Genomic DNA, 21371 nt, shown 5'->3' with positions numbered 1-21371 from the left:
GCCGCTCAGCCCTCGTCTTTTCTGCGGCGGGGCACGTGCCCCAAGGTGTGGGAGCCAGTCTACGCCGCCTGCCGCAGAGCGCTCAGTTGGGCTGTGATGAAGCCAGCGGCCGTGCGGGGCCGGGGTGCTGAATCACACGGCGTTTGAGAGTGGAAGGAAGCCTGGCGGGAGCTCCGTCTGCCCCCGTGTCTCGGGTACCGCTAGCTCCTCCGTGATTATCTGAGATGCGCGGTGGGGAGTCGCCTGTTGCGGGCCCGCGGATGTCGTGTGAAAAGCCGGCTGGCCGGTGTCCAGGGTCTTCCAGGCCACCCGGTCACTGCCACAACTCGTCGGCCCTACTGCTGCAGCCCAGATGTCACAGCGAATGGCAAATGGGCGTGGCCACGGCCAACACTGCCGGCCGCGGGGATGTTGGGTTCCGTGTGGTTTTCACAGGTTGTGAAATAGCTTCCTCTTATTCTTCAAGGGGTCAAAAAGGTGAAGCCTTTTCTTAGCGAGGGCCTGCAGAGGTCGGCAGCCCCCCGGCCCCTGGCCCTGCCGCCCATGGTGTCGGGTGGTGGCCACCAACCTCTCGTCCACGGGAGAGAAGGCCAGGCTCCAAGGCCACTCCACCTGGCTGCGTGGGGCCGGCCGACACTCAGAGACGTAGCGACTCCTCCCAGGCAGCCCTGGGCCCAGGTGCTCGGGTGGTGCCGGGCCCTGGTGGGCGCACGCCTTGGCCTGGCGGCCCCCCTCCCCCTGGACTGGCGGTGGGCTCAGCAGGTGCCCAGGGGAGGGCCCCACGCGCTGGTTTTCACAGCGGGGGTTGGAGCAGGAGTCGGTGCTGGGGGGGCCGTGTTCCTGCTCTGCAGCGGGCACAGCTGCGCGCCGGCGTGTGAGCTCCGGGCTCGGAACGGTGCTGTGAGGACGGCGGTGTTCTTTTACGAGCTCCAGAGCTTACTTGTTTTTCCTTAAGCGTTCATCCCGTCCATCTTCGTCCAGTGCCTACTGTGTGCCAGGCCCCCGGCCCCACCTGCGCCAGGTGGCTGAGCCTGGGGAGGGAGGACAGGCCACAAGTCCATGCCTGCCTCTGTCTTCAGGGACAGTATGCATCAGGGGAGGCCACCTGGAGGAGGCGGGTGGGGCCTTTAGTGAGGAGATGAGTGTGGGTGGTGGGAGGGCCAGGGGTCGCTGGCCACGTGGGGAAGGTGTGGCCGGTGTCACCCAGAGGTGAGGGGGCAAGAGTCCTAGAAAGGTCCCAGCGCTGGCTGCCCTGGGGAGAGGAGGCCGGCTGCTCCCCACTGTCCTGGCTCAAGCAGGGGCGTGGCAGCGGGAAGAGCCCACAGCTCTGGAGTCCTGGCCTACATGCTGGCACCCAGTGACCTTGGTCGTGTCACTGGCGTCCCTCGGGCTGTAACTGCATCTTCAGCCAAGAGGTGTGACAGCTGCTCCTGCAGGGCCTCCCTACACGCACTCAGGAAATGGGACCACGCTGTGGGCAGCTGGGACCGGAGGGATCGCTCCCTCTCCAGCACTGTGCTCGGCTCCCCAAGGCTCACAGTGCTTCCCACAAGAGTAAGGTCGCACTTAGGGCATGAGGACGTTGCCACCAATGGTGGTAAAACAGCTGGTCCCTGAAGACAGTTCAAAAACTCCCCAAAGTGAGCAAAGATGATGGTTCTGACGAAGGGCGTGTTCTCCTGGGCCAGGGCGGGGAAGCAAGCAGGGGGAGGCTGGGGGGCTGCGGGCTGTGGAGGCTGCGTCCCAGCAGAGGCCGGGCCACTGCCCCAGCCCGACCATGAGAAGCACGCCGACCCCCGACTGCGCCCCGCATCAGGTTGGAGGCCCCCCAAACCCGCCGCCCCAAGGGCCCCGGGCACAGAACGTGTGTCAGGGACACCAGGAATCTGAATAAAGTGTGGATGTTGGTTAACAATAACGGGTCCTGTCGGTTCATTGGTTGTGACCCTGTGGCACTAACGTTAGGGTGGGAACCGGGCGGAGCTCGGGGGGCCCAGGGACCATCCTCAGCCTTCCCTGTACATCTAAAGCTGTTCCACAGCAAGTTTATTTTTTAAACTATCCGGTTATTCACACACACCCCTCGGGGAGCTGTCTGCCCGGCGTCGGCCCCTGCCCCTGCCCCGCGGCCTTGGCCTCCCCTGACACCTGTGCGGAGGCACCTGTGCGGGGGCACCTGTGTGGCTCCGAGGGCCCCGCCCCCGCCCGCCCCGCCCCGCCAGGTGCCGCCCCCGGCCCCGCCCCGGCTCCCTGGTGCCCGCGGCTCCGGCTCCCGCTCCAGCTCCGCAGGTGGCTCCGCTGGCGGCCTCGGCGGGTCGCGGAGGTGAGTCGGGGTCTCCGGAAGGGGCGGGGGCGGCCGCAGCCGCTGTGGAGCGGAGCCCAGGGGCGCGCGTTCCGGCCCCGGATGCTCCATCCCCGACGGGGCCGGGAGCCTGTGGGGGGAGCCTGGGGGCGGCGCAGCGCAGGGAGCACGGGGAGCAGAGCCCGTGAGGGCTGCGGGGCCGGCCCGGAGCCCCTCTGCTTCCCCCGCCCTCCGCCAGCATCCGAGTGCCCGGGAGCACAGATGGCGGGGTGCCGGGGTCCCCGACAGGGAAGGGTGCCTGCCGAGGGGGCCTCTGACTCCACGATGCCACCAACACAGGCTGTCGTCAGGGCTGTGCGGCGGGTGGGGAGCACGGCTGGGCGGACCCTCCGCCACCCCCATGTCAGGGCCACCCTGACCGCCCTGGGCCCCCTGGGGTGGGGGCGCGGTGTCTGGCGGTGCCGGAAGCTTTGGGGACTGTGTTCGCATCAAGCACAAGCCCTCCAGCCCGAGTACGTGCTGGGTTTTGGAGGGAAAGACTCCGGGAACCCGCAGGTAAGTGGATTCGTGTTTTCTGCATCCCGGCGGCAGGACGTGGCCACGCACACCCCACGGCCCCGGGCAGGAGCGGGTGTGCGGGATGGTGCATCTGTGTCACCGTGCGACCGTAGGTGTGAGGGTGCAAGGCAATAGCGCGTGACTGTGCATGGTCGTGCCACCGGGTGTGTGTCACGTGTGAGGTTGTGTGTGTCTGCATTTGCAATTGCACTGGGAGCCTGTGTGAGCTCCTGCTGGCCGTTGTCCGAGCTTGTGCACAGGGTAGGGGGTGGGAACTCCTCCTGATGGGTTCCCCTGTCTGGAGGATGGGGCGCCACCACCGCCACGCACGCAGATCTGGCTGGGGCACAACAGGAGGCCCCGTGAGCACGCTGCGGGCCCCTTGTCCCACCAAATGAGAAGTCATGCCCCTGGCGCTGGTCCGACGGCAGCGCCTACTTGAAGCCAGTGAACCCCGCAGCTCGTTCTGGCGCCGAGCCCCAGGCTGGCGAGCGTGCACGTGTGTGTGTGTGTGTGTGTGTGTGTGTGTGTGTTGTGCAAAGTCCACACAGTCTGCAGAATTGTGAACGCCCAGGGTGTGCAGCACTGAGCTGGAGGGTCTTCAGACAGGGTGCTGGGCGGCCCTCTGCTCAGGCTGGAGGCTCCCTCCTCGTGGGAACCGCCTGCCTCGAGTGGCTGGAAGACAGGAAACCACTCCTGTGACCACGGCTGTCCGTGGAGAGCCTGAAGCGGTGGCCGAGCCGAGGCCCCGGGAGGCACCCAGAGGGAGAGGCGGGTGCGTTGCCCGTCCTGGAGGAGCACAGAGGCAGGGGAGGTGGGTGCCCACGTCTGGGCTTCCTTCTCATGCGCGTGGGCCCAGGAAGGAGAAACGGGCAGGGTGCATGTGGACGCGGCTGTGGGGTTCTGTGACATGGGCTCTCACGGGGCCAGGTTGGGGTGGCTGGGGTCCCGGGAGCTGAGCCTGCACCCTGGCATGGGCGTCAAGCTCCTGGTGCCGTCTCCGCGGCTCACCTGCCCCACCTGGACAGCAGGGTCCTGGGATGGGGGGCAGTGGCCCACTTCATGACAAGGAGCCACCAGCAAAGTGGAGGAAATCCCTGGAATGTTAAGGACCGTGTGTGTATGGAAGAAAGGAGGGGAGGCAGAGACGCAGAGAGGAGACAGGGAGTCTGTCCGAGCCTCAGTTTCTTCATCTAGAAGATGGGCGTCCTCATGCCGCCGCTCCCCTGCCGGGGGTCCCTGGGAGGCCCAGGCCAGTGTCAGGCCTGGCTGCTCCTCTCTTCCTAAGCTCACCCCGTTCCCAGAAGTAGAGACGGGGACACGGCTGTTCCCAGCCTTGTGGTTTAACATCCGTGCCTCTAAATGCGGAGGATGACACAGTCTGGGGCGCTGGCTCATGCCTGCCTTCGGCTCTGTCGCTTCCCCTGCTTTACCTCTCCTCGTTAAAAACCACGATCTTGGAATAATTTCAGTTGCAAAGACGGCGCGGAGGGTCCGCAGGCGCGCCGCACCCAGCTTCCCCCGTGGGAAGGCCCTCGGGAGTGCAGCGCCAGGGCGCAGAGCACAGGTGGCGTGGCCACGGCGCTCTCGGTGGCCTTGTTCAGGGCCCCCCAGCGCTCGGGGCTCCAGCCTGGGACCCCCCAACCCGGCATTTTAGGACCTGTATCAACTTTACATCACACAAGCTGTAAGTCGTGGGAGGTTTCTTTTTTTAATCAGCGAGTCTTTATCCGCTTTCCCGGGTATCACCCGCGTGTATCAGCTCCCCCCGCCAGCGCCCTACGGGGTCCCCCCCCCGTTCCCCTGTGGTCTTACTAATGAAGAGAGGACATGATATCATCACTGCAGATAGTTTTCTCACAAACACCTCTTCCCATGAAAACCTAACAAAAAGTCCACAGATAAAAAGGGGGGAAAGAAGAGCCGGAGCTTATTAAATTTCCCACAGGCTCGCTGAGCGATTTATTTCACGAAGTGGGGGCGGCAGGCGGGGAGGGGTGGGGCCCCAGGAGCGGCTGCGGGGGAACGAGGGATGCTGCTGTCCACAGGCTGGAGCTGGAATGCGAGGGTCCGGGTGCCGGGGGCATCTCTTGAGGGCCGGGGGAGGGGGGCAGAGAGGAGGGTCCGAGGTGGGGAGCCCTTGGGGCTTCACCTCCGTGGACGGTTGACCGCGGTGGACCCGGCGCTCCCTTCCTCCCGGAGGCTGGACCCGCACTTCGGTGCAAGCGGCCACGGCCGGAGGGAGCACTTGCAGCGGGCAGGTGGCCCTGCAGAAAGGATGAGGGGCCAAGGGGCATGAGGAGCAGGCCGGACGGGCCACCGACAGCAAACCTTGGTGCCAGGGGGCGGACAACACCCCACAGGCGGGGGCCTGCACGGGAGCGAATGGATGCTGCGTGGCAAACTGTTCTAGAAGTGAGCAAATCAAAACGTGTCGGGGCGCCTGGCGGGCTCAGGTGGAGCGTGTGACTCTTGATCCTGGAGCCGTGAGTTCGAGCCGCACGCTGGGGCTAGGGTGTACTTTAAAACAAACAAACAAGCAAACAACCAAGCAAACACAAACCAACAACATACACACTATTATCCCATCGTTTCTGTGGGTAATTCGTTCGGGGAGTCCGGCTCGGGGTCTCCGGTGACAGTAGCAGCGGGGAAGTCAGCCCGCGTGGCCGCGTGTAAAACGCCTTCCGCCACCCACTAGCGGAGACACAGCTGGAGCATCCTCACGGCAGGCGGCCTGTGACTCAGCCTGCGGCAGCCACGCACCCCACACCCTCCGCGGCTGCTCCCCCCCAAGGGCCGAGGCTTCGGTCCGCCTGCTAGGAGCGAGACGTCGAGGCCGGCTGGCGCCGAGGGAGGAGGACGGGCCCCACCGGGAGCCGATGGGCGCGGACTGGGGCCGTGCGTCGAAGAAATGGGACAGTGCACCTAACTGTCGTTCAGCGCGGCGCCCGCCCCGTGGGAAATGCTGTTTCCTCGCTGGTGGCGTCTTCCCAGCCGATCTGCGGTCCTCTGAGGAGCGACCTCCCAGCCGTTGCCGTGGGCCCGGCCTGTGGAGCGAGAGGACTGTTCGCTCGGCCAGGATTGGGTTAAAGATTGAAGAGAACGCGCCAGGTGTTCTTCCCTGGCTTCCACGTCTCCCAGAGGGACCCAGGGAAGTCCAGGCTCGGCACCTTGGCAGAAGCCGGCCTGCACTGCCTTGCCGGGGGTGCAGCTTGCACAATCCAGGAGGAAACAGATAAAGTGGGGACGTGGAAGGGCGAGTGGAGGCATCTGCCGTGAGGGTATAGATCAGCGTGGCAGGCGGCAGGCACAGCAGATGCAAAGGCCCTGGGGCAGGATCGTGCCTTGCGTGATTGAGGAGAGAGGAGCTGAAGCAAGGGAGGAAGGAGGAGCTGAGGACAGACAGCGGGGAGTGGTGGGATCAGGTCTCGCGGGCATCTTGCCCTAAAGTGAAAACTGTGGGCAGGATTGAGCAGAGGGGACACGGCCCGACTCAGCTTTGAGCTGCTGTGCACGGAGGCAGCAAGCTCTGTGACCAGGCCTGGGTGGTGCCCGGCAGGCGTGGGCCAGTTCTGGATACTTTCCGGGGCAAGCAGTGGGGGGACAGCACTTCCAGGCACTCGGATGGTGCCGAGGGGTCATGTGGACTCCAGGGGTTAGGGTCTGAGTGACACAAACTGGGAGGTGCTGCCCGAGGCGGGGAGGCTGTGGGGGAGCTGGTGTGCAGGGGCTGAGAGAGCTATAGGGTTCAGTGACGTGCATCAGATCTGAGCAGCTCCCCTGCCCTCGAATCGCCACAAATGTGGGGCTTGGAACAGCTGGCACTTAGCACCTTCCCGTTTCTGCGGGTCCAGGGTCTGGGCACGGCTTAGTGGGGCCCCGAGCTCAGGGTCATGCGAAGCCACCATCCGAGTGCTGGCTGAGCCGCGTTCTCAACTGAAGGCCAGACCGCAGAAGGCCCTGCTTCCAGGCTCACTGGGGTCACCGGCAGATGAGGGAGGGCCTGGCTTTGGCAGCCGGCCAGCTGGTGGCCATGCTCGGCTCCTAGGGGACATCTGGGCTTCTCCTCGATGGCCACGTAGTTCATTAGGCCGTGAGGGGGTCGTTAGCTCCAGGCTGCTAAGACGGAGCCTTACATCATGCAGTAGTCACAGCAGGGACAGGCCTGCAGCCTTCGACTGGGCAGAAGAAGCAAGTCACTCCGGGGTTGAGGGGGGACAAGGCTGCCCAGGGCTCTGAACACCAGGCGCTAAGGGCCCGCCGGGTCACCCTGGGTCACCCAGAAGGAGGTCCTGGGAGCCAGCTGGACCCAAGTCTGCAATTCAGTAGATGAGTGTGGCTGGGAGACGTCAGGGATGTTATTAAAACCGCAAGACTGGATGGCATCGCGGAGGGGAGGGCACGTACCTGCAGGGAGGCCACGAGGACACTCATTAAATCTTCTTTAAATGGTCTATTTAAAAAAAATTTTTTTTTTAGTCACTGCAACACACAGTAGAAAACAAAAGGAGGTGAGTGACAATGAATAAATACGTACAGGGAAGGAAACCCACCCCAGACAGACGGGCAGGAGGACTCTCAGTGACTGCAGGAAATAACGTTGTAGTGCAATGTCCCCAAATATCAAGTGAACGCAGGGGAATTCCCGACAAGCAACATATCAATCTTTTATTTTTTTTTTGAGATTTTTATTTATTTATTCATGAGAGACACACAGAGAGAGGCAGAGACACAGGCAGAAGGATAAGCAGGCTCCATGCAGGGAACCCAATGCGGGACTCGATCCCAGGACCCCGGGGTCACACACTGAGCCAAAGGCAGATGCTCCATCGCTGGGCCCCCCAGGTGCCCCCATATCAACATTTTAACAAAGATGAGCCTCGACAGGCCTGGGAGGCGGGTCGGGGAGATGGTCCTGCAGGTGTAAGTCTGGGTCCTGTCTTCGGGTCCGATGTCAATGTGCTGTTCATGGATTCTTTTGTTTTGGTGTTGATGTTTATATTTTTAAAAGATTGTGTGAAAATATTGATCTTGACTGAGGTTTTAGGTGTCCCTCTTAAACTTTGCCTTGGAGGCCAGCACCCCGATCGTTTCACCCAAGGCCCTGGGCTGGGTATCCTCCCTGAAGGCTGTGCGCCCACAGCTCACGCCCTCTTTTTGAAAACAGTCATTGGCAAGGGTTAGAGTAGCATTAAGGACACGCTGGCCCTAAGCCGAGACTCTCCGTGGCATCATCGGGAGGCTGGAGGCGGTTGTCCCTGCCTTGTTCCCAGCATGGCTCAGCTTGCAATGTCTTCTTGCTCAGCACTCCCTTGGGGAGCCCCGAAAGGCTCCAGACCCTCCTGGCAGGTGCAGACGGAGAGTAGGGTGGCCAGGTGTCCTGATTTCAGCTTATGACTACAACAGTCCCAGGTGACCTGAGATGACTGGTCACCCCAAACGGGAGTGACTTGCCCAGTGTCACCCCATCACTGCTGAGCTGGGACGAGTGTCAGGCCTTTCGCCTCTGGCCTGGGCCAAAGAATGCTCTGAGCTGGATGCCGGTCAAGCCACAGGGTCCAGTTGGAGACGCCAGAGTTCGCGGCTCCCAACTCCGTTCTGCATGCTCTGGGCTGTTGTCGTGCGTCCCAGAGACCCTTTGCTCTTCCTTCCCTCTATCGTGGTGCACACTGCAGACCTTAGAGCCGGTGCAGGTCTTTCTTGAAGCTTCTACCGATCATTCCCGTAACTGGGAACAGCAAGTCTCTTGCCTGCTCATTCCTCTTATTTTACAACTGCACATTCACTCTTTAGATCTGTCTGGGGTGTTCTCATGTATCTCTCGAGCGCAGGTGGTAACTTATCCTCCGTTTCTTAAAAAAAAAAATAATAAGCTCTGCCTCATCCTGTCAAGGGGTTTCTCTCAGCTCAAGATCACTGTGTGAGCCAGCAATCGCCGTCTTGTGTTCTCTTATTTTCTCTTAATCAGCTATCTTCCCTCGTTGCACTCAGCTTTTGTCATCCATTCTCTTCCACCCCCAATCTTCGCAAAAAATAAAAAAATACAATACATTCTAGAAGATATCTTGTAGTCTGAGATTAAGGGTGTGAAGGTTCTTCTGGAACGTTCTCTCTTAAGTAAGCTGCCCACTTGTGTAAGATAGCTTGTCTCCATTACATCTCAGTGGAAACCGAGATCTATCTAAACAGGCAGATTTGGTTTTTGGCAGATTTGTTTTTTAAGTCCTAAATGAAAATAAATAAAGTCCTAGTGAACTTCACATCTTGGCCAGAAGCCTACTTCAATTTCGAAATATGAGTGTTTGGGGTAAGTTGGGTTTTATTTTATTTTTTTAAAAGATTGATTATTTATTTATGAGAGAGAGAGAGAGACAGGCAGAGGGAGAAGCAGGCTCCATGCAGGGAGCCCGACATGGGACTCGATCTCGGGTCTCCAGGATCCCACCCTGGGCCGAAGGCAGCGCTAAACCGCCGAGCCACTGGGGCTGCCTGAAAGTTGGGTTTTAAAGTGACTCAACTTTATGACTGGAGACTGACGATGATTAGCCTCTCATCAGTCTGGCCTTCTGCGTTTGTTTCTCAGCATGAAATGGAACATAAAGCGATCCAGAGAGGCTACTTGGGGGTCTTTTTTTTTTTTTTTTTTTTTTTTTAATATTTTATTTATTATTTATTTATTTAAGTCACAGACAGAGAGAGAGAGAGGCAGACACACAGGCAGAGAGAGAAGCAGGCTCCATGCACCGGGAGCCCGATGTGGGATTCGATCCCGGGTCTCCAGGATCGTGCCCTGGGCCAAAGGCAGGCGCCAAACCGCAGCGCCACCCAGGGATCCCTACTTGGGGGTCTTTAGCCGACTTTTTGCAAAGCTGATATAGGCACACTGACAATTTATTCCTTGGCAAATTGTCAGCTTTTCCCTCAAGCAACAAATGCCTTGTCTGTGCCAGCTGTTTGCAGAGGCTTTACAGAAGGTGCATGTGTGTCCTCAAGGAGTTGACGGGGGTCTAGAAAGTTCTCTAGACTGTGTCCATATAGTACTTTATAATCACTTCCCAGCCAGGCTGTTGTTTCCACGGCCTTACTGCTCTCTACTCCGTGGAGCATTGAGCCAGCACCGAACACCCCTCTTTCTGGAATTCACACTCACAAGGACAGGCACAAACTCCTGCTCTATCCGTTCCTTGCTGACTTCCCTCAACAGTTTTTCTTTAATTGCAGTAAGGTACACGCAACATAAAATTCACCACGGTAACCATCTCTAAGTGCATAGCTCAGGGCACCCACTCCCACCACTGTCTCCAGAACCTTCCATCTCCCCACACGGACCCCCCACCCCCTGCCCTGGCTCCCACCATCTCCTCTCTGTCTCTGGGGACCTCCTGGGAGTGGGGTCCTGCAGGATTTGTCTTACTGTGACCGGCTTATTTCCAAGCAGAGTCCTCAGTCCATCCATGTTGTAGCAGGTGTTAGAATTTCCCTCCCTTTTAGGGTTGACTACTACCCTATCGTATGGGTGGGCCACATTTGCTCATCTCTTCATCCACCAGTGGACACTTTGGTTACCGTGAATAATGCTGCTGTGAACATGGGTGTGCGAGCATCTGTTTTCGATTTTCTGAGTGTGTACCTTGGACACACTGGGTCTGGCTCCTCTCACTGAGCCCGGTGTCCTCAGGGTCCGTCTTTGTGGTGGCAGGTGTCAAGATTCTCTTGGGAGCAGAATAAACAGCTGGAGGTTGGAGCAAGGGTCAGTGAGTGAAGCGTCGGGGAGGAGAGTCAGGCCCACGACTGTGGACTTGGTGCTGAGGGTGGCACGGAGCTCCTGAAGGCTGGGGAGTAGCACCGTCCTATTGTACAGACCAGAGTCTCTTCCCCTCGGCTCTGCGGACATTTGGGACGGGTCACTCTCTGCGGGGCATCCTGGGCACTGTGTGAGGGGGGTGTGGAGCAGCATCTCTCACTCCCACCCCCAGTGCCAAGAGTACCGTCAGTTGTGACAGCCACAAACATCCCTGAGCATGTGCTCAGTGTCCCCTGGAGGCAGAATCACCCCGAGGGAGCCCCTGGTCTAGGGAGGTATCTCTAGTTGCTCGAAAGATGGGCAGCCCGGGGCAGGCCTGGAGCAGCAGGAGCCACCAGCCCAGGGAAGGGGCGAAGGTATAGGAGCAGGAACGGGTGGGTGTGATCCCTGGAGAGGAGGAAGGGGGTGGAGTGGGCTGCTTTGGAGGTGACCAACAAGGAGGGGGAGGGGGGTGCAGAGTCATGGAAGGCTGGGGTGGGAGTGGGTGCTGGTCCAGAGCAGCAGACAGGGGGAGTGGTTCCCGGAACGCAGGGAAGGGAGGAGTGAGCAGCTTTGCCGGGGTAAGACGCACCCAGCTTGGGACATGCTGAGGTGTCAGTAGAGATGTCTCCAAGTGTCCATTCCCACCCGGAGCCCCAGAACTGGAAACTTCTATGTACAGGTTGCTGCTGAATAAATGATCATGGGTGCTGTGGACTGTCCTAGGGGCGGCCCCTGGGAAAGGAGCCACAGAGAACGGGGTGGGAGAGGGCGAGGGCCTGCAGGTAGTGATGAGAAGGGGCTTTTGCATGGCTCTGGCATGAGTGTAACAAATGGTTTGACACACTTTGCTCTGTGACCACTTACATGGTGCCGTCGAGATGTGGCCGGCAGAGGAGCCAGTTAGTGGGGACACAAAGACCTCCGGGGAGGCCCCTGGTCAGTTGGGGGGTTGCTGGGGAGGGAGTTTCCTCTCCTAACCACCAGCTGGTGGAGGCCGCATGTCTGTGAGTCTGCAAAGGCCCTGGGGGAACGGGCACCCCCAAGTGTGGGGAGGTGGCAACGTCGGGAACTCCAAAGGCCCTGACGTCGTGTTGGCTCCAGTGTTGTCGTTTGGGTTTTTACCACCCACAGCGGAAGAGGTGGGTGAACAGCATTTTCTTCAGTGTCCTTGCAGACGTGGCTGCTCCTGCTGTGGTGCGTCCATGAGGCCTGACTCCCGATCTCCTGAGGGCAGCAACTCCATCCCGTGCCAGTTCACGCAAAGACCGGCTCCGGTGCCCGGGGAACCCAGAGGACGTGGCCCGTCACCCCGTCTTGTCCCTTGAAATTCTTCCCTGGGTGCCCCTCACGTCCACTGCTCTCCTCCTCCAGGGCACTGCCCTCCTACTCCTCCTGTGGCCAGGCGGGGTCGCGGCCAGGGGCCCCAAGCCTGCCGCCGGCAGTTGAGGAACCCCGCTTCCTCCTGGTCATTATTAGTTCAACTGGTCGTGATCCTGTTGTTTCTGGTCTAGAAAAAGGGTGATTTCGTACAATCGAGACTCAGGGAAGACGCTTGGTTGGCTGGCTTGCCTCAGTCACGTACAGCCCCTCGGGCCAACCGCGGCCAGGAGTGACGGGTGGGCGCTGTGGCCGGCGGCCCGGGGTTCGGTGCGGACCTGGCACTGATGGGGGTGCGCACGAGAGCCATGACTGGCGGGCGGCCGGGCGGCCCGGTGGTTGGGGCGACACGCTTGGGGTGAACCTTCCCCGAAGAAAGCGATCCGGGAAGATGCCCCACGCGTCGTCGGAAACGAGAACTAAGGGACAAAGGAGATCACTGGCTATAAGCAGACCCGAAGAGGTTAACCTTGCTGGGGCCCCTCGCGACGGCCAGCGACCCCCCCACCAGAGAGCACCTGGGGCAAGGGCAGGCTGGCTCTCAGGGTGTTTTCCTACGAGGGCGTCCAACGTCCTGAACCAACAGCGAGCGTCTCTCCTGGGTCAGCATCGTCCACAAAAGGCCTGCACTGGCTTCCTGCTGCCGCCGGCACGGTGCGGGTCTCCCAGTGTTGAACCTCGGGGGGGCAGGGCTGGTCCCCCCCACTACCCCCGGGGTCCATGGGGACCCGCCTAGTCCCATCCAGAGGCGCCCCCTGCCCGGCCGGAGGCCCCTCCTCCGTCCTCACCGCCAGCAGTGCGGGGTCGCCGGCTGGGGCTCCCCCCTCGGGAGGACCTGGTGAGGACACCGGGCCCCCGGGGGCCGTGACTTGCTCCCACCTGCGAGATCCCTTTAATGTGCGAGGGGACATATCCAGGGTCCAGGGGACTAGGACGGGCACACGGTCGGGGCCATTATTCCACCTGCCGTAGGGTCGGCGCAAAATGCCGTTTCTGTGGAAGCGCCGGAGACACCGCCAGACTGTTTGGAGCAAACAGTCGCCGCCTTCTCTGAGCCTCGCTTGGTTCCAAGGCAGATCTCGTAGCCTGCCTGGCTTCTGCGCTGCAGCGCCCCGCCGATGCCGACCGGGTGAGGTTCCCCGCGGGCTGCAGGGCCGGAGTGCGGTCAGCAGGCGCGGCTCTCCCGGCTGTCCCGGTCTGCCCGAGGCCGGCTCCCGGCTCGCCGCATCCTGGGTGTCTCCGCGTGGAACACAGGTCCAGCGTGTCCCACTCTTCCCCACGGTGCTTGGCTTCCTCCTCCCTCCTCCGGTGCGTGCGTGCGTCCTCCTCGCTCTCCTCCCCTCCCTCCCTGCCTTCCTTGTGGTAAAACACACACGACATAAAATTCACCGTCTTGACCGTCTCTGAGCGCAAAGCTAGGGGCACGAAGCACACGCACCCCGCCCTGCACCCACCCCCACCCTCCGTCTCCAGAACCTTCCATCTCTCCACAGGGACCACCCCCCCACCCCTGGCTCCCACCACCTCCTCTGTCTCTGTGCACGGGCCTCCTCTGGGGACCTCCTGGGAGGGGGGTCCTGCAGGAGGCGTCCTTCTGGGTCTGGGTCCCCTCCCTGAGCCCGGTGTCCTCGGGGTCCGTCCACGTGGGGGCAGGTGTTGGGCCCCTTCCTCCCCGGGGCTGGGTCATATCCCGGGTGTGGACGGGCCACACCGTGTGTATCCTTCATCCACTGATGGACCCTTGGGCCATTGGACACCTGGACACACGTCTTGGCCGTTGTGGCTGCTGCTGCTGTGAACACAGGTGTGCAAGAGCCTCACGACGCTGCCCTCAGCCCCCCTGGGTGTGCACCTAGGAACGGACCTGCCGGTTCCCCTGGTCGCTCTGTGTGATAATCCTACGTGATTCCTACGGCAATTGTATTTGTTTGAGGAGCCACCAAACTGATTTTCCCCGGTGAGCGCCCTGCCTTCCATTCCCACAAGACTTTTGATTTCACACCCTCACCAGCCCTTGTGTGGCTTTAGGTAGTAGCCATCCTAGTGGGTGTGAAACCTCTCTCTAGTTCTTCCCTTGTGACGAGCGTACGGCCAACTCTAAAGCGAGGCTAAGACCACCCACGCACCTGATAACAGCCTGCAAGTTTGGGGGTGTTTTGCAGTGAACCGCTAACCCTCAGATTTCATATGTTGAAGCCCAAACCCCCAATACCTCGCAATAATCCATTTGGAAATAGGGTTTTTATGGAGATGATCAAATTAAGATGAGGTCATGACAGGGGGCCCTAGTCCTGTACAACTTGTGTCCTTAAAAAAAGGACACTTGGACAGACAGGCCACGGGGAGAATGTCCTGTGCAGATGGAGGCAGAGACGAGGCGACGTGTCTACAGGCCAAGGGCCACCATCATCGCTGTGACCAGCAGAGTCTAGGAGAGAGCCTGGGGCAGGTTTCCTCCTGGTAGCCCCAGAAGGGATGAGCCTGGCCTCCAGAGCTGGGAGGGAATAAATCTCTGCTGTTGGAGCCACTCAGCCCGCGAGCCCTGCTGCGACGGTCGGGAGGCTCCGGCAGGCAGGTCCCCCACACCACTCTTGGGAGTGACAATTCCGTAGAATGACTCAACTCACCAAAAGCTGCTGAGGTCACCGTTATTGCTCAGAGGGATTAGCGTTCCGGATTCAGATCGGCCGGGGCAAGGCCAGCCCACGCGGCTCCAGCGGGGCGCCGCAGCCCCCACGGCTGATGAGCAGCCCACGTTGATTCCTCACGGTCGTGGAGGCTGGAGTCCGAGTCCGAGGTGCCGGCAGCTTCCACGTCTAGAGTCCTCACCTGGAGCGGGGGCCGGGAGCTCTCTGGGGCTCTCGTGAAGGTACCATCCCGCTTGTGGGGGCTGCACCCTATGACCTAATCCCGTCCCGGAGCCCCCCTCCTTGCACCATCACCTCGGGAGCACGGTTTCAGCATATGGATCTGGGTGCGCACAGGCATGAGCCCCTGGGAGCAACACCCGGCATGAGGTCTCCACTGTCCTCCCCGTCCTCTCCCTCTCAGGGCACGTGTGGCGACACGCATGGTGTTTCGCCAATACGGTGGCCCCCCTCACTTCCAGTTTCGGGGTCCAGAGTTTTTAGTAGGACTTCGCTGCATGACCCATTCACTGATGGCCCATACGGTTGATCTCGGCCTCCAAGGGATCACCTCCCAGAAACTGAGGGCAAAGTCTGGGATTCCTTTTGAGCAATCCTAAATTTTACCTATATATCCTCTTAACGAGCTCCCTTTATGCTTTTGAATTCCCACTCTGTTCTCTTCTGGCCAGATTTGCCTTCTCAGATGCTTCTTTAGGAAAAATTAAGAGAAGGGAAAACAAGGCACGCTGGCCCCACAAGCACTCCACGGGCCACGGGTACATAGAAGGGGTTTTGCTTGGGACAATAAAACCCAAAATGTGGCCTTTTCTTCCAAGGACACCAGGACCCCGATCTTGGTGGAGTGGATGCTGTGTGTGGGCTGGGAACAGCAATCCGTGTTTTCCAGGTGGGATCAGTTGGACCCTGGGGACCACAGCATCCTAGGTGGCGTCTGCCCAGCCGTGTGGCTTGATGTAACACTGATGGTGACCGCTAAGGACAGCTTTGGCTGCACCCGGTATTTCAACATAAAGCATATTCACTATCGTTCAGTTCTAAATGTTTTATTTAGGGGCACCTGGGTAGCTCAGCCAGTTAAGTGTCCAACCCTTGATTTCTCCTAAATATTTTACTTAATTACCTGTAAGTTCCTCCTGGAATTATTAATTTTCTAGAAGTAATTTTATTTTATTTTTTTTTAAAGATTTTATTTATTTATTCATAGAGACAGAGAGAGAGACAGAGAGAGAGAGGGGAGGAGACACAGGCAGAGGGAGAAGCAGGCTCCATGCAGGGAGCCCGAGGTGGGACTCGATTCAGGGTCTCCAGGATCACACCCCGGGCTGCAGGCGACGCTAAACCGCTGCGCCACCGGGGCTGCTCTAGAAGTAATTTTAGATTTTTAATCAAGGTTTCATTATTTCCAGTTATCTAATTTAGCTGTACTGTTGTGAGACACGTGGGTTGAGTGTAGAGTTTTTGGGGGTTTTGTTGACATTTGCTTTGTGGTTAAGTGGGAGGTTAATTCTTGTAAATATTTCATGTGTACCTAAAGAAGTAACTTTATCCCTTAAAACAGGGAATATAGATCCATTAAGTAAACCTGTTAAGTGTTGAGTTTTGGTACTGGATATGTAAGAGTTTAGGATTTTTCTTCCTTCCATTTTGTGCCTTTTATTTATTTTTTTAAAGATTTATTTATTTATTTATGATGGACATAGAGAGAGAGAGAGAGAGAGAGGCAGAGACACAGGCAGAGGGAGAAGCAGGCTCCATGCAGGGAGCCCGACACGGACTCGATGCCGGGACTCCAGGATCACACCCTGGGCCAAAGGCAGGCACCAAACCGCCGAGCCACCCAGGGCTCCCCCCTTTTATTGTTTATAAGAGACTACTTAAAACACTCTAGCTGGCTTAAAACAAAAAACAAAACTTAAGCTCACAAATTCTTCTAAAGTTTAGTATATTTGTACTTTTTCTTTCTCTGCTTTTCTCTCTTTTCTCCTGCATTTTATTTTATTTTTTTAAAGATTTTATTTATTTATTCATGAGAGACCCAGAGAGAGAGAGAGAGAGTGAGACAGAGAGGCAGAGACAAAGGCAGAGGGGGAAGCAGGCTCCCTGCAGAGCCTGACATGGGACTCAATCCTGGGTCTTCAAGATCACACCCTGGGCTGAAGGCGGTGCTGGGCCACCAGGGCTGCCCTTTCCTGCATTTTATATCTTTCTCACTCTACTTTTTGGAAGCTAAGCATTTCAGTTCTATTATTGAAGCTGCTCTTAAAAGTTTATCATGCATCCTTTGTTTAACGAAGTGTGAAATTAAACACGAATCTCCCCTTTTTCCTCTGAGCCTTAGAGTCTTTCAACTGTACTCATCCCTCCATCTTTTTAAAAAATATATATATTTTTAAAGATTTTATCTATTTTTTGATGAGAGACACAGAGAGAAAGAGGCAGAGACACAGGCAGAGGGAGAAGCAGGCTCCATGGAGGGAGCCCGATGGGGGACTCAATCCTGGGACCGCGGGATCACGCCCTGAGTCGAAGGCAGACACTCAACCGCTGAGCCACCCGGACGCCCCGAGTAGGCAGCATTCTCAGAGGTTCCGAGGATTTCTGCTCTCTAGCACACGCCCTGCATACCCCCTCCCCCTGAGCGAGAAGGACCGCTGAGTATCAATCACTCCTGTGATTAGGTCACATTAGATGAGCAAGGCTCCCATTGTTGCCTTATGTTCTGTGCAACTCCATCCCAGCACACTGCAGTGAGTTTCCCCCACTGGCCCTGATAAAGTGGCCACAGTGTTGTCAGGGGCCTGGGAGCGAAGACCAGCCCTTGGTCAACAGCCAGCGAGGAAGTTAGGGCCTCAGCCCCACAGCTGCAAGGAAACAAATTCTGCCGACGGTAGGGAGCTCAGAAGCAGATGCTTCCCCGGCTGAGCCTCTGGATGAGAACGCAGCCCGGCTAACACCCGGCTCGCAGCCTCCTGAGGCCCGAGCAGAGGACCCCGCTAGGACCACAGAAGCTGCAAGACAATGACTGTGTGTTGTTCTAAGCTGCTGTGCCTGTGGTAACGCGCTGAACAGCTGGAGCTGATACGCGCTTTCTCTGCGTTGGCCCTTATTTTACCCCTCCTGCTACAGGGCTTTCTGCGTTTTGTCCTCGCTGTGTGGAAACCTGTTCCTTCCATGGGCACTTACTGAATTCCTGCTTATCCTTCAGAACTCAGATAACACATCCCTCCCCCAGGAAACCCTTCCTCACCCCCTGTCTAGATCAAAGCTCCTTTCTACACAGACACAAAACCCCAGGGGTACGTCTTTATTTTCAAGCCTTAATTGTAGCTCTAATTTTAATTTATTTGGGTCTCTGCCATCAAGATTTAAACTCTCTGAGCTCAGAGAATCTCATCTATCTCATTCAGGGCTGGGTACTCAGCACAGAGCATCCAGGCCTGGCCCGTCATAAATATCAGATGGGCAGAAAGCTGAATGAATAGTGCTTCTATATTCGATGCTAAATAGCATTGGGCCCCTTCTGTGCCCTAATGACAGTGATGACAAGACAATTCGGAGAACACAGGAATCCTTAGAAAACCCACGGCTTGGTGCCGGGGGGGGGGGGGGGTAGCCAGGGCAGCTGGGGCTGAATGAATATAGTGTGTGTGTTTGGTCGGGGGAGTGTCAATGAGCTCATACACTAAACTTGAGTTTCCAGCCCTAATCACAGAGGTGAATCTTGGTGTCTTTGTCCCTAAAACATTTCATCAAGTGATTCTTAGAGATTCCCTGGCTCCTCAGAAGGCAATTCAGCTCAAGTGTAAGAATAAAGGGGTAAGTGTTATACAGCCTCACTCCCCGCCACCCCCGCGCATCTCCCCTTTCTCATCAGCTCCAGATGGTGGCGGTGAGGCATGGAGTGGCCGTTCCCATCGGGGACGCACTCTCTTGCAGATGGAATATTTTGGCTGGGCCCCAGCACAGGGTTTCAGACTTTAACAATGAACATACAGCACAGTCACATAAATTTGAATCTCAAATAAACAGCAAATACTCTTTTTTTTTTAGTATAAATATGCCCTAATGTTGCACAAAATACGAGAGACCGTATTAGCGAGGCTCTTCAGAGAAACAGAGCCAACAGGAAGGAGCGGGGCACGTTAAGGAACTGGCTCACACGGCCACGGGGGCTGGCAAGTCGGCAACCAGCAGTCGGACTGAGCCCCAGGGCAGGGCTGGTACTGCAGCTCAAGTCCCCAAGGCCATCCGGAGCCACATGTCCTTTCCTCCGAAGGCCTTCAACTGATTGCATGCGGCCCATCCACAACAGGGAGGGTCATCTTCTCTACTTAAAGGTCTATTAATTTGAAAGTCAGTTGCATCTAAAAATCAGCTTCAGGGCAACATCTACCATAGTGTTTGACCAGAAAACCCGTTACCATAGCCCAGCGGAAACGTGGACGTTAACGACGCCGGGGACAGAGTCATGCCCCAGAGCATGTTTTGCTCACCTGAAACTCGGCGTACCTGGGTGCCCAGCACTCTTCCCGACGCCAGCCGCCTTTCGTGCCCACGGGCCCCCGAAGGAGCTCTGCGGCCTCTCGGAGCCATCGGCTGCCTCCTGCACCAACCTCGTCTCTGCAGGATCCTGGTGCCCGAGACCAGAGCCCCGCGGGGGAGGCGCGGAGGCAGCGGGCGCAGGGGCCCTGCAGGCGGCACCCCGGGCTGGGCTCGCGGCCCGCCTGCTGTCCCAGAACCCGGCGTCGCTGGGGGAAAGGCGGGCCGGCAGGCCGCACTCTGCCCACCCGGCAGGCGGGAGCTGGAGGCCCGCGGCGAGGCCGCAGCTGCTCTTCCCGCCCCACGGCCTCCCCAGGGGACCGAAGGACCCGCAGGCCTCGGCCTCGGCTGCGGCGGACGCGCGAGAAGGCCTCCAGGGCCCTCGGCGGGGTCTCTCGCGAGACTGCGCTCGAGGGGCGGCCTACGGGGACCCCAGCTCGGGTCTCTCGCGAGACTCAGATTGAGGGGCGGCCTAGGAGGACCCCCCCCCCCCCCACTCGGGTCTCTCGCGAGACTGCGCTTGAGGGGCGGCCTAGGAGGACCCCACTGGGATCTCTCGCGAGACCGAGATCGAGGGGCGGCCTAGGAGGACCCCAGCTCGGGTCTCTCGCGAGACTGAGATCGAGGGGCAGCCTAGGAGGACCCCACTGGGATCTCTCGCGAGACCGAGATCGAGGGGGCGGCCTAGGAGGACCCCACTCGGATCTCTCGCGAGACCGAGATCGAGGGGGCGGCCTAGCAGGACCCCCCCCACTCGGATCTCTCGCGAGACCGAGATCGAGGGGCGGCCTAGGAGGACCCCACTCGGATCTCTCGCGAGACCGAGATCGAGGGGGCGGCCTAGCAGGACCCCCCCCCCCCACTCGGATCTCTCGCGAGACCGAGATCGAGGGGGCGGCCTAGCAGGACCCCCCCCCCCCCCCCTCGGATCTCTCGCGAGACCGAGATCGAGGGGGCGGCCTAGCAGGACCCCCCCCCCCCCCACTCGGATCTCTCGCGAGACCGAGATCGAGGGGCGGCCTAGGAGGACCCCACTCGGATCTCTCACGAGACCGAGATCGAGGGGGCGGCCTAGCAGGACCCCCCCACTCGGATCTCTCGCGAGACTGAGATCGAGGGGCGGCCTAGGAGGACCCCACTCGGGTCTCTCGCGAGACCGAGATCGAGGGGGCGGCCTAGGAGGACCCCACTGGGATCTCTCGCGAGACCGAGATCGAGGGGCGGCCTAGGGGGAACCCCAGCTCGGGTCTCTCGCGACACTGCACTCGACGGGCGCGTTGGACTCGTGAACAGAGAAGCACGTGGCTCCTCCCGGTCCTCAAAGAGCTGAGGCCCTCAGACCGGGCGTCCTGGCGGCGGAGGGGGCGGAGGCCGGTCCCTCCGGCGGATGCCGGCGGCCGCGGGTGGTCACGTGGAGTCCAGGCCACGACGGACGCCGCGGGCACCAGAGCTGGCGCGGGCCCGGCTCCACGGGGGCCCGAGACGTCCCCGTCCCGGGCAGGGGGCAGCTGGTGGAGGCCGCGGGGCGGGGGTGACCCTGGGTCCCCGGGGCCTCCCAGAGACGGGCAGACCCCGCGCTGCGGGCGGTGAGGACGGAGGGGGCGCCTCTGGGAGGTGGGGGCGGGGGGACCGGGCGACCAGCACTACCCGCGCGTGGGCTTGAGGGCGTCCGAGCCGATGTGGTTCCTCCCGCGCTAGGTGAGCCGTGACGGTGACCGGGGCCGCAGGGAGGTGGAGCGTCGCGCCTGGCGGGTCACGGAGCCACGCCGAACCCGCGTGTATGACAGGCGCCCAGCCCCCCTGCACCTGCGACACCCCTGCTTAGGGGCGGGAGGCGTCCTCCAGCTGACTCTGTCTTTCCACCGTTTCTTGCAGCGTCCGGGTCGTCTGCTCCGTGTCTGGGAGCCATGGAGCCCATCGCTGGGGACCTGCAGCTCGTGCCTGGGGCACCAAAGGAAGTCCCGGCTGCGGGCTGCCGCGTGGCCCTCTCTGCCCTGGCGGCCGCCAGCGTTGTGATGGTCACCCTGGGAGTCCTCGTGGGTAAGCGGCCGTGGGCTTGCACGGGTTCAGGCACTAGGTGGCCTACACGAAAATGCTTAGAAGTGGCTTGGTGGTATCCGCGTTAGGATCCCAGGACCAAAGGGCTGAGCAAGCA

The 21371-nt window shown here is 59.5% G+C and overlaps 1 protein-coding gene across 7 annotated transcripts in view; it reads left to right on the top strand.

Annotated features, from left to right (window-relative positions):
- The first annotated feature begins 2245 nt into the window (after positions 1–2245).
- The window catches only part of TMPRSS9 (transmembrane serine protease 9), a 45745-nt gene continuing 26619 nt past the window's right edge, over positions 2246–21371 (top strand). For 2 of the 7 annotated variants that reach the window (XM_077860605.1, XM_077860603.1), the window contains exons 1-2: positions 20297–20802; positions 21092–21256. In XM_077860605.1, the coding sequence (XP_077716731.1) occupies positions 20604–20802; positions 21092–21256 (364 nt within the window). In that variant the 5' untranslated portion in view covers positions 20297–20603. Of the gene's footprint in view, positions 2324–20293; positions 20803–21091; positions 21257–21371 lie in introns of those variants that run through there. The other 5 variants (XM_077860607.1, XM_077860602.1, XM_077860604.1 and 2 more) reach the window with 5 other exon arrangements.

The sequence above is a fragment of the Canis aureus genome, chromosome 19 (genome assembly GCF_053574225.1).
Source record: "Canis aureus isolate CA01 chromosome 19, VMU_Caureus_v.1.0, whole genome shotgun sequence".
Taxonomy (NCBI): Eukaryota; Metazoa; Chordata; class Mammalia; order Carnivora; family Canidae; genus Canis; species Canis aureus.
The sequence above is the reverse complement of the archived record's forward strand: the minus strand, read 5'-3'. Positions and strand labels throughout refer to the sequence as shown.